This window comes from Poecilia formosa, unplaced genomic scaffold (assembly GCF_000485575.1).
Source record: "Poecilia formosa unplaced genomic scaffold, Poecilia_formosa-5.1.2 Scaffold405, whole genome shotgun sequence".
Taxonomy (NCBI): Eukaryota; Metazoa; Chordata; class Actinopteri; order Cyprinodontiformes; family Poeciliidae; genus Poecilia; species Poecilia formosa.
In genome coordinates, this window is record NW_006800344.1 from 278564 (window position 1) to 291604 (window position 13041).

At 41.6% G+C, this 13041-nt stretch overlaps 1 protein-coding gene across 2 annotated transcripts in view; it reads right to left on the bottom strand.

The window, feature by feature from the left end:
- LOC103154901 (cyclin-dependent kinase 17) overlaps nt 1-13041 on the bottom strand; it is a 39395-nt gene that overhangs the window by 8781 nt on the left and 17573 nt on the right. For both annotated transcript variants that reach the window (XM_016663168.1, XM_007576358.2), the window contains exons 2-5: nt 11293-11432; nt 7511-7669; nt 5855-5988; nt 1593-1718 (exon numbers count right to left, since the gene is read on the bottom strand). In XM_016663168.1, the coding sequence (XP_016518654.1) occupies nt 1593-1718; nt 5855-5988; nt 7511-7669; nt 11293-11410 (537 nt within the window). In that variant the 5' untranslated portion in view covers nt 11411-11432. The remainder of the gene's footprint in view (nt 1-1592; nt 1719-5854; nt 5989-7510; nt 7670-11292; nt 11433-13041) is intronic.

Here is a 13041-nt window from a genome sequence, read left to right on the forward strand (position 1 = left end):
GCGACAAAAGAAAGTTTGCTTTTGGCTTTTGGGACGAGTTCGCAAACAGGAAGGCTAAGCAACGACGAGCTTTCCAACCTCCAGGTTGGCGTTTCTTCAGTCTGGAGAAACATCAATGTGGATTTCTGAAGGAAACGTTTAAATTCTCTAGATTTCTTTCAAAACTGAGGCTGGTTCATGTATGAATGTGAGAGCGGCGCCTTTGCAGAGGCCAGAGCTCCAGCCGAGCTGAAAGGTCAGGGAGTCTAACACTCGACTGAAGCCATTCAGAGCTTTATAAACAACCCTGCAGGGAAGCATGTATGCTAATGAAGCCAACTGGCCGGGTGGGGACAGGGTTACGTATTCCTCAGTTCCGCTTTTTTTTTTTTCCCCTTTCTTTTTTTAACAATGCAATTCAAAGTAGAATCTCAAGCCAATTACTGAAGCTTTCTCACAAAGATTCACAAAACACATGGCAACAAGCTGGAAGGATCAGATTCTCTCACTTCTGCTTTTAAATAAGACACGGCTCTCGCAGTCGGCTTTATTACGGAGCAGCCTCGCCACGACCCGTCCGCTCCGTTTCTATTGAACTCTCCTTTCTCTTACTCACAGGACGTCAACCTCAGACGTTGGCAGAAGGAACTCAATTTTATCGAGTGTGATTTAAGAGGCGACAGTTATGAGACTCCCTGTGAAAGTGCATTTTCAGCCGGTCCAATGTTGCTTTTAAAAATGTCTAAATTTACCTGAATAGAGGCGAATTTAGAAAAAGAGCGAGGGAAAAACTGGAATTGAACTTCTAATGAAACTTCTTTTTTTTTATGTGTTTTGATTAAATCTTCCCTGGTTCGGATGATTTTCTCAGAAGGGTCATTATGGTTGTTTTTTTTTTTTTAAATATCAAGTCAGACGACATACCTGGCCTGAACCAACCATTCCAGCAGCTTCAGGCTTGATTCATTGTTATGCAGAAATACTGCTCCCATAAAAGCCCCTGGGAGAAATCTCATCAGCGTCTTTTCCCCAAACGTGTTGGGATTCCAGTTGGAGGGAGAAACTGTATCCGTCATCTAACCAAACAACTTGTTCACACTGCTCGTCTTTGCTGTTCTCAGGTTTTATTTGCGTAGAGAGAAAGTGGCATTTACTCTGGATGTGGTTCAGAGAAGCTGACGTCACAAAATGTCAGATTCTTGAGGGGGGGGAAAAAAACAAGAACCTCTGACTTCAATTTGCAAGTCTGAAGGAATCAGAGCAGGCTTTCTGCAGAAGTGAATCTGGATTTTTAGCTTCAATTTTAACACCTTTGAGAGAAATGCTTATGCTATTTTTTTTAATTTAAATTATCTTTTTCAGCTACTAAATAATCTAACAGTTATCGCAGGCTCTCTATTAAAATCCAAGCATGTTCCAGTCAAATAATTGCAATTGTAAATAAAAAATAAAGACGTTTCTGACCAAAAGACACACCGCCTGTGATCCCTACTTCTTATTTAACGTGTTTGATGTGGAGAACTGGAGCTGATTTGAGCTGCTGCCTCTTCCTACTTGACCTTTCTGGACCACGACGCAATAAACCCGATATTAAAACTCCTCCTCTTCCTCACCAGCGATGCTCTGCGGGAGCGTCGGCTCAGCGGCTGATCGAAGGCCGGGCTGCTCAGCTGCAGCTTCTGCAGGTAGCCGTCGGGTATCCGGATGTCGGCGGGCAGGGACAGACGTTTGTTCAAGTCCTGCAAATAAAACCCGGATGAAAATATGAAACAGATCATTAGGAAACATAAAGAGAAACAAAAGTTATCAGACTGAAACACAGAAGAGACGTTTTTTCCTCCCAACATGCAGAGATGCAAGGACGGAGTTTAAAGAACAGTATTTTCTACTGTGTGGATGTGCGTCTCCTGTTCATTCAGGCTACAAAACAGAGAGAGAGAGCAAGACTTCCAGCAGGCAGCTGAACAAACTGTATGTTTTTGAATATTTAAGCTTAAGCTTAGCGTCTTGACAATCTTCAAGATAAAGGTTAGCAGCTATAGTTTTAGAATACACACAAAAACATTTTTTTTTTCTTGGCAATATTAGCTGTCCTAACCATGGAGATTTCTCGTTTAAGACACCAAAGGTAGCTAATAGAATCAACTCTGTAATCATTTAGTCTTTGCTCTGAAACAATCAAACTGTGTTTGTTCTGAAATCAGCCACACAATTAGCTTCAAATCAAAATCAACGTCGCAAACCGTCTCAATAAAACATAACAGGTGTGTTTACGTAACACACCTGCAGCAGAATGTTTCTTTTTTTTTATTCTAAGGCACCTTTTGTCATATTACAGGTTTGTCCCTTTGAGAAATCTGAGAAAAGGTCCTGGAATGCCCCGCTGCTCCACCGTGGTCCCACTGACATGTTACATAAACTCAAACAGACTCGACATCTGGATCCTTCCCAAAATGCATCTCCAGCTGGTTAGATCACCGTTTTTAATCCGGCCTCTCTTGCTGCTGTAACTCTGCCTCCAGCTGGAACATTTACACCTAAACTTCCTGTTTTCAGCCAACGCCGACTTTTATGTAACTAACATTTCAGCACATGGGAAACTGATGGATCTACACCAGCCTTCTGGACGGGCCGGCTGACCTTCAGCCTCTCATTCAAACACAACAGCGAGCAAAGTTTTAGGCCGTTTGCAGCTCAGAACACGGAGGCGGGTAGATGAATAAAACAGGAAGTAGAAAGTCGAGCAGGTTGATAATCTGCTGCTGCACAAGGTGAACAGAAATGTGCTCAATAAGTGGTTGGCGAATTTGCAAACATAATTGAAATGTTACATTTCCAATTCACATTCAAGACAAATTAGGTTTAATCAATGCAAACTGGTTTGTGAATTAAACTGCATAATTACTGATTAAATATAAATATTTAATTATGGTAGCATACCATTATTTATAATAAGCTTTATAAATGTGTATAAAAAAAACTTCGGTAGATATTTGGTTAAAATATTTTATCCTAGAACCAATTAGATGTTTTTAAATTAGATCTAAAGTAGGGATCGAACAATTAATCAATTATTGAAATAATAGTTACCTAATTTAGTAACTGAATTAATAAAGTTGACAAAATAGGCCATTTGCTGAAAAATCAATAAATTCAGAGCAGCAGTTACACCAAAACTATACAATATACATCTACATTTTGCATATAAGATAAAAACACCTTAGTCTGTAAATAAGTTTTAGCCAAAACTTCTCAGTTTTACCGTCACCCAGTTCAAATGTACTGAAGGAATGCTATGTTGTTGCATTTTAGGCACTAAAATGTTAAAAAAATATTTAAGTCTTTATTTTCCTGCATCTTTTGCTGCATTTCTAGAGTTGTATAAAAAGGCCTAAGTGGTAAAATGAAAATTCTGCAGAATGTGCCAGTTTTTTATCCGATTAATTGTCAGAATAATTAATAGAATAATTGCTAGTTGCAGTCCTAATCTCAGCATTTCCTTAGAAAAATGCTTTAGATTTTCACATCCTGCCATCTCAGTTTGTTTTCATCTAAAGCCATCAACAAAAACGCTGCGGTTCTCCAATGGGCATCTGTCGCTCTTTTGTACATTTTTTCAAACAATTTGCTGATGGCAGATTATTCAACAGATGCTCGGCTTGGTGGCAGGCTGCTGGGATGTTCGCATGTTTCCAGAAACATTCCCCCCGCAGTTCCCGCGCCCAGATTTGGCGGTTTTGTCCAAGCGACGTCCATCCATCGCCTGACCTTTGCCCCCGTGCCTCCCCTCCTCCAGTCGTCCAATCGTCCCGTTCTAATCCCTTACAACACGGGCCCATCTGGGCCGCATTACACTAATCCTGGTGATGTAATCCCAAAAACGGCATGGCTTCCTCTGCAGAAACGCGATCCGCCACCTGAGCACGCACAGGGACGCTCTCGTTTCTGCCGGTCAGTGAAGCCGCCAAAAAAGACCACAATGGCTGCTCCTCATTAATAATAAGCTTGCGCTGTTGCCAGATACCTGTCAGTTTCTCTGTGACTTTCATTGTAATGAACGCTTTCTGCTTATGAAACAGGAAGTATGAGGTGTGCTGCTCTCTCAGAGCTCAGCTCTATGTGTGGGCAGCACAAAATTTATACCACAAGTACATCAGGTTTTTTATTTTCCAACCACACGCAATCTTCCATGCATGGTGTCTGCAAAAACAAGTGCTCATTTATGATGAAATCACCTTGTTTAAACTCATTTGTCCCGTTTTCAGTTGGAACCACAAAAAAAAACTTGACATGTGAAAACACTGGAACATGCGACCTTTTTTATTTTGTCACGTTTTAATGGCAAAAACGACATCCATTAAAATGCGACGATGAGGGAGGGACGTTCGTCTTTCTGAGGATTCACTTGGACAGACATTTGTCCCGATTCCTGATTCATGTCGGCTGTTCATCCTTTAAATCTCATCAGCCCATTAAAACCCGAGACGCCCTGCACACACGCATGCAGGCGTCGCATTTGCTTCCAACGAATGCAACACCTGCATTTGTTAGAAGTGCACTAAACAGATAAACGCGTATAAGACCTAAAATATCGAGACAACTTTTGCAGGAAGATTTTAATAAACATGTTGGATCAATATGTTCTGGGGGAAAAGTTGGCAAATTTAAGTGAATAAAGTTTTTTTTTATAAATAATTTAGCAGACTTTCATTCTCAAACATACATTTCTTTTACATGTTATGTTAATAAAAATCTCTGTTAGTGACATCAGTCTCACCCAGAGGTCGACAACTTGTGGCTCCAGAGGTGCAAGAGGATCTCTGGACATTTAACAATGGTTCTTAATAACAAAGAACAACAAAATAATAAACAAGCTAATAATTTTAAATATTGATGTAATAAGAAATGCAGGTTTCATCTGCTTTTAAGTAATCATTACACTGAATTCCCACAACAGAATGTCACTAAAAGGACCAGCAACATGTTTTTATGTTGAAAACCGTTTTCAATATTTCCCGTAAGAGTCAACATCTTTCTGGAGAAAATTTATTCACCCGCAAAAGTTTTAAAGCCCCAAAACATGTAAAAAGGACAGAATGATTATTTCAGAATAACCACACACTTCCTGCAGTGTGTTCATCAAAATAACAAATTGTCTTTTTTTTCAATAAGTCCTGTAACATTTAACTTTAACTCGAAAGTTTTACTGAGTTGGACAAAGAAAGAAAGGCTCCTTAGATTGTAAAGGTTGCAGACCCCTGATCGAGTGTAATAATTTTAAATTCAATCACTTTATTTTTTACACCTCGTTTAACTCATAAGAGAGAAAAACCTTTTACTGTGTAATGAAGAGCAATCTGAAGGAAACAAAGAGACAATCAGAGATTGTTCCTTCACCTCTTCGCCTTATGTAATCACCAGAGGTTCGCCGAACTTGAGTCGCTCTCGGCAGGATGTGAGAGAGAGACGGAGAAGAAGGGCTCGGAGTAGGCGGACGTAGCGACAATAGTAAAAGCTTTCAAACCACGTTTTTAAAACTCTGAAGAACAATAAGTGGAAGAAGAGGGAGTGTGTTCACACTGAGAACACGCCTACGCGGCGATGCAGTTTGTCTGCTGAAAAAGCCTTCAGTGAGATGATCAGACTCCCCTTTATTCCTCCGACATCTTCAAAACATACGTTCAGCCACGAAGAAGAGGCTGAATAATCAGACAGCAGCAGAACCGGCCGAGTTAATACGCCGGAGAGTTTTCACGCGTCAGAGTTTGTCAAGACAGACGGATGACTCGCATCCAACAAGACGTCCACGGTTTGACGAGCGGAGAGGAAAAGTGAGGACATTACCAGTCTGAAACGACACTGGAGCTCATCTCACCTCAGCAGAGATGCGTCTGTTCCCTTTGTTCCTCAGACAGACTCCTGTGGGCGACTGCACCTCGTCGGAGGACGTCCCCGACGCCTGGTCGCTCTCCCCGTCTGACCCCATGTTTATGTTCTCATGGACAATATCTGGACAATAGGAAGGAAAACAGTAAGGCAGGGATGTGCAACATGTGGCTCTGGACCCACACAGGGCTCCTCAGTGCCTCTGCAGGGGGTCTCTTTACCTCAAATCTAAATTAAATACACAGGAAGTTTAATGTGTTTAAATATCTAACAGTTCCACGCATGATACAAAGTTTTTACACCACACTTAACATGATTACCAGCTTTTAAGCTAATGTTTAAGCTAATGTAAACACACAGTGTACACATTATTTACACTGTGTACACTGGTTGACGTATTAGAACACTTAATAATTGTAAATAAAAAATCTAAATCAGTTTGCATCACCCAGCTTCAACTAATCGTACTCTAGTAGATTTAGATTTGAAACTGGAAGTTTGTTTCTGACAGAAACTGTCCTTTTTGCAGAGTCGGGTCATCAGTTAAAAATTATTGATTAAGCCACGTTTGTCAAGCAAAGGACAGCGGTCAGAAAGTCTAAAGGAAGAAAATGTTGTCGCTGTAAAAAAAAAAAAAGAAAATGTTTGATGACCTTTATACATGCTGCGAGTTAAAAAAACATTTAACACAGAATCGTGGTTTGTGTCATTTTTATTTAACAAAAAAAGACTGTCATGACTTCTTGTTAATATTACAAAAACATTAAATTTCCAATAAATCTGGGTTATCTCTCTACTTTTTTGTAAAACTGATCACATTAACCAAAGCTAGACAATGTATTGAAATATTTTTAATTTACTTAATTTGTTGATAGATGCAAAGTAATTAAGTTGGTCAAGTTTAAGTTCAAATTGCTAATAAAGTTGGAGTTCTGGACAATGGAGCAGCTTACAGTTACATGGCATGAAGTGACATTTATTTTGCTTCTGCACAAATCAGATTTTGGCCCTTGTTCATAAAGCTCGTGCAACTTTACACTTTATTTAGAAAGGGAAAGAACAATACATCGCTCTTTGGAGCAGGATATCTTCAGACCTTCTGTGTGTTAATGTCAGAGGACACAGAACAAGTAAATGAGGTTTAATTTGTCTGGCAGATTTTATTTATGTCACTGGCGATGAGCCTTACGGGGGGAAAAAAGCAAAGCAACAAATATAATTTTCCTCTTGCCTGAGCACATTTAGAAACAAAGCACACTTCTATTCCCTCTGGGCTTCATATTTATGTAAAGCACTGATGCATTGTGAACTTGAACCTTTGCTTTGCCTTGAAGAATCTCCATTATTTCTAGTTGTGTTTATTATAAATAAACATGTGAAAGAAAAACAGGCCTTCGCTGCGTTTCTTTGTGAACTCTGTGCATGCATGTGTTCCCACATCAGGAGGGTTACTCTACGCTCGCGCTCGTTAGACGCAGCTGGATTGTTTCCCTTCAGGGGAATTAAAATACAACATTTTCCGAATCTTATTTAAATGTTTTAAGCTAAATTCACCGGGGTAAAAATCGACAGAAGTTCAATATGGAAGGAAATTGAGATTTCCAGCAATATTTTCAGCTCTGAAAGCACCGGTGCGACGGCTCACCGAGGCGGCTGCCGTTGCGAGGCATAACCAGACCCAGCCCTCCTCCGATGACGCTCTGCGGCCGTCTCATTGGCGGCTTCTTAAAGGAGCCCGTGTACTGGTGAAGGTACGAGTGGACGCTGTGGGCCGAAGAAGGACGGCCGTTCCTCACGATGGGCTCTGCGGGACAAAGGACACTTCCTGTTATGAACACGTCCACTTTACACAAGAATGTATCACTTAATGATATTCTAATAATCAATTTTATAGGGAAATAGACATTTTCATACAACTAAAAGTCAAATACAACAAAATACATAATAGTTGACACTATAATTTTGAAAATATGATAAAAACAATCTATGACTGACTTATTCTCAGCTCTTTCAGTTTCAATTTATCATCAATTATAAGCGCATCTAACATCTAACTCTTTGTAAAACTCAAACAAGTTAAATAAGGACAATGTTTTTATATCGTCTTTTATAGGTTTGTGTCCCACACTGGTAAAAGGCTGTCAAACATTATTTTATCGGAGACAATGTATCCTCAAAATGCTTGATTTTTTTAAACCTACAACTCCGTCCCTCCCACAGCCTTCCTCTGATAATACATTACCAAATGTAAATGCAGCAGTGAAACAGCGTTATCTGTTCTGCGCTGTGAGAAATGAGCAGGTTAAAGTCATTGAGGAGAAAATGGATCTGCAGAGAAGCAGCAGCTGATTGGCCGCAGACAGACGGGGACGTTGTGCGACTTGGAGACGGCATCAGGAGGATTGTTCCATCGGAGCTATGGATTACGCAGATTAGCGTGTGTCGATTCAGGGTCAGAGGGAAACATGTTTTTATGCGTTAATGACTGATGGATTTGACTGGCTTCCAGCTTCAAACGCTACAGCTTGAACCAGTGAGGCTGATTTCTGTCAGAAGCAATTCAACTGCGCACAAAGCTTATGAAGTTTACAGATGGCATTTTCCGTCAAATTCAAAAACACTTTATCTGTGTTTGCTGAAGTATGGGCCCTCAAACGTGAAGGAAATATATTTTATTTAAAATGTATGCTCACACTGTGCTTGTTGATGGAAGGTTATTACACTGGTTTTAAGCTTGGTATGGAAATATTTCTGTTTATTGTAGGAACAAACAAACACATTGTCCTTCTACTTAATTAATGCTGTTTCAAAAACGGACAGCTGGCAGCAGGGCCGGTCCTAACCTGTTAGGTGCCCCGGACGAACAATCCCTCCAAATGCCCCCTAACAAGCCCCCGGGGGGGGCATGTATAACTGCTCCACAGTCTCTAATCGGTTAGATCACCTTATATCAGCACAGACTAAATTATTTTTGCAGCAGTAAAAATAGCTGCTTTCCGGTTTCAAAGAAAACAAACAAGGGAACCAACTTTAAGGGGTTTTTTTTTCTAGTTAGAACTTTCTCTTTACATAGCTGGTCTTACTTTGATGTACAAAACAAACAATGAAAAACTTACTATAATTCAGATAAAAACTGTACATGCAGCCATGTGATTCCCATGTCCTTCTGTCACTTCCCCTGCTGCTGCTGCTGCTGCTGCTGCTGCTGGCCTGATTTATGGGTGTTGCATAAGCAGATCAGCAGCAGAACCAATCACACAGTTCAGATCAAATCTCATCTGGCTACTCCATTATGTCTCGTCTCTACCCTGCTTGCTGGTAAACAAGGCTGCAATCTTTCCTTCTCCCAGAGAAATGCGGTGATTCTGCATCCCCCATTATGCAAGCAAAGAGCGCCGCAAACTTGGTGTTAACGCAACACAAAAAGCTCATTGCGAAGCCCAGTGAGTTCTCAGAAAGAGGAGGAGATGGGGGAGTGCGACCGGAGGGTCATCCTCTGCAGCCGAAGCTAAAGGAACGAAGAGTTTAGAGGTGCGGGGATTAAGAACAGAGGAGGCCATGAATAAAGATGCCTGGATGATTGCACCAAGTCAGCCAAGTCGCCGTGGCAATGTCATGGAAATTCAAGACTGTTTCCAGACCTTGAGAGCCATAGCAACGACATGATAGCACACCGAGGCATGTCGGCTCCTCCTCTCATCCCTCCTTCCCTGCAGATTTTGCAAAAAATAAATAAATAAAGAGGAGGAGCACAGTGCCACCCTGCTTTAACCTGATGCCTCGAAGGCCACAACCTTCAACAGGATTCAGGGAAACTGGAGTCTTCGCTCGAAAAGTACAAAATGTTTCTACTCCGACATTAAAACATGGCAAAGTGGCTCAAGAGTGGAGCTGTGCAGAGGAAGGAGTCGTTTCTCTACAAATTCTGTGACAGCTTAAGGATAGCATGGGTTTAAAGTAAAAGTGCAACATTTACATTAGTCTGTTTTATTGATAAATGCAAACCGAAGCGAGAGATTATACATCCACTGATCCAGATTTTTCAGGTCTGCTTCAGGTTTTAAGCGAAACCTGATCAACTCATTTCCAATTTGGAGAGTTTCCATTTTTTTTACTGATGACACATAAGCAAAACAGGCCAATATGTGTTCCTAAACTATACTTGATTCTTATTAAAGAAAAAAAATGCATGCTTGGTTTGATGCTCAATTTTGATGCATTGAAAAGAATCAGATTTTAAAACAAAAATTGGCCAATTCTACTCTGGTTGATTATACTTTTCAGTTTATGTTCAAAGATACTGAAAAAATACTGAATTACTATTTATTAAATAAATATAATTCAAACTGCGCATATCTGCAGGAATTTTAAAGTCAAATATTAAATGAAATTGACTCCATTAAGAGTTCTCTGTCCTAAACTCAGCCATATATAAACGTTACAGAGGAGCTGAGCTATAAAGCTGTGGAGTCAGATCTGACTGTGTGTTGTTGAAAAATCACCAAGGTGATTCACTTCTCGCCAGGCAGCATTGCTGTGGGAAACTATGCTCACCTTCCCTGAAACGTGAAACAAGTCTGGGAGATAAGCAACTGTGAAAGCGCATCTCACCGACAAATTCAGCTTGTCAGAGAAGAAACGCTGGAATAAAACGTCCCGTCTTTTATATAACATAGTGATATAACACTGTTCCAATGCCGGGATTTCGACAGAATTTATATAAATAGAGAATCAGTTCCTTTACACTCTCTTAACCTGCTAATGTTATGCAAGACTTCTGCATCTGGCTCACAGCAGCCATCACAGCTTCGTCAATGCTTTCTGCAGTGCAGGAGGCTTACTGGATGATTTAAAAACTCACCCTTGAAACAGAACGGGATGTGAAAATCTACATTTTAAATGACGCAAAGAGATAAGAGTCGGACTTCATCAGCCCACACGCAGCAAAGGTCATTCTGACCCTCAACTTTTACATCGTCACATTTGTGACAGATCAAGACAAAGCGCAACATCGTTTGTTGAGGCGCATGGGAAAGGATGAGTGGTTTTTAACAATTTTCACAAATAAAATTCTGAAAAGTGCGGTGTGCATCAAGAGTTCTTAGGACCAGATTTTGCTGCAGTTACAGCTGGTTGTGTTTTGTGGTATTTTTCCCAACAGTTTGCTCTCCTACAGACTGAAGTGTTGGCCCATTCTTCTTTACTAAGAAGAACATGGAAACCTCTTCCCTGCAGAAGAAAAGCCGCCCCACACAATGAGGCTGCCACCAAGCCCCTCTACTGTTTCTTACATCTACACATCGACTCTATGTGCAGTAATTGATGAAATGTGATGTGTGTAAAGAGTGTAAATATGGAGGACATGAGGTCGGAACGTAGATTCCGCTTTTCGTGATGACGTAGCATTTAACCACGAGCGAAGCTCACCGCTGTCCTTCTCGTCTATCGTGATCTGCTCAGCCAGCTCCGACAGAGACTCGTCGATGGTGTGGCTGCCTCGCAGCGTCTGACTGAGACGTCGCTTGAACCGCTTCATCTTCTCCATGGAGCTCTCAGGAAGGGGAGGCCTTCGAAATGGAAAAAATAAACAAATAAAATGTTAGTGGCGGTAATAGATACAGCTTCTAGGCTTGTCTTCCTGATCCAGGCCTTGGCATTTCACACCGTGAAATCTGTTACATAAACCCGCTCTGGGTGAAGACACCTCATCCACCTGCTGTTATGTTTCACAATCTCAAGAAGAGACGTAGTAAAAGATCACCAGGAATCCGACGGGGCAAACAATGAAAAATCGACACGGTGACTATATAATCATGACTCAACTCTCACTCCGCAGGCCTCCCTCAGGGCAAAAAGCACGACAGGTTGGTGAGAGATTCCTACACGCAACTTTTTTTTTTACAGCACAATTCCTGGCACACCAAGTTATGAAGGCCAATCACAGGAACCAGCGGTGGGGGGGATTAGCTGCTGAATGGTTCAGGACGAGCCCGGGCCGCGCCGAGTCCACATCACACATTCCAGCCTCATTTACGGGCTGCGTGACAGCGGCTAATTGGGGGGCGTTTGGAGACGGTGCCACCGTACGTGGAGGGGGGGGGAGCCTCCCGCGATACGGCGACTTTGAATCAAGACCGGTGATATTTGCAGATTAAACAAACAGCCTCTCCCCGTGATCTCATGTAGGTATCCAGACGCCTTCAGCAGATCTGGACATGCGTCTGTCTGCGATGCCGATGAGTAAGGCCAGAGACAAAAACACAGGAGGAGCAACAGTCCCTCAAGGTTCACTGCTGGGTAACTGCTGCACAGGGTCACAGATAAACGGATACAAGTCCAGAAAACCCGATCACTAACAGGTGTTTATTTTATATAAATTCACATAAAGAAACATGTTTATCCAAGTGTTAGGTAACCTCTTGCAAAAGAATAACCACCTCCAGTCTTCCAGATGATCGTATAGGCCTCAACATTGTCCCAACATCATGTTGAGAAATATTAGTTTCTGGTCCAAAGTGGTATTTAGACACTAGAGTCAGCACACTGTTTCAATTATTGCAGCTAGAAAATCAGAGTGTGGTTATTTAGTGACTCAGACCTGAACATTCAGAGACACACAAAGGTAGTTACAAAGCCAGCCTTCTATCACCTGAACAACGTTTCCAGGACTAACAGTACTAATGTCCCAGCAAGATCTAGAGAAACTCATTAATGTGTTTGTCTTTAGTAACATTGACTAGGGCAGAGGTTCCCAAACCGTGGGGTGCGCCCCCTAGGGGGGGCGCGGGAAGCCGTCTGGATGAAAAAAAAACAAAACATGAACACTGTATGCGCTGGGTTTTTACCTTAGAATGGCCAACTCTCTGTTATTCCTATGTCAATTTGATACAGTAGAGGCTTCCACACGTCCCATATTTGTGTCCTCTGTCACTTTTATCAGCAGTTAAAACTGTTTAATCCGTTGTTAACATGTTGCAACCTGTTTTTCCGAGCCGCCTATAAACGCAACATGAGTGCTACGACGCTCGCGCTGGGTTTACACCTGTGAAGGAGACCTGCTGCTGCTGGGCGGAGCTACGTAGGTTTGTGTGAGAACCACGGCAGCAAACCAGCAAAACGCAAAGAACTTTTCACAGTTTTTCCCTCCAAACTAACCGACTGAGTTGAGTAAAGCTG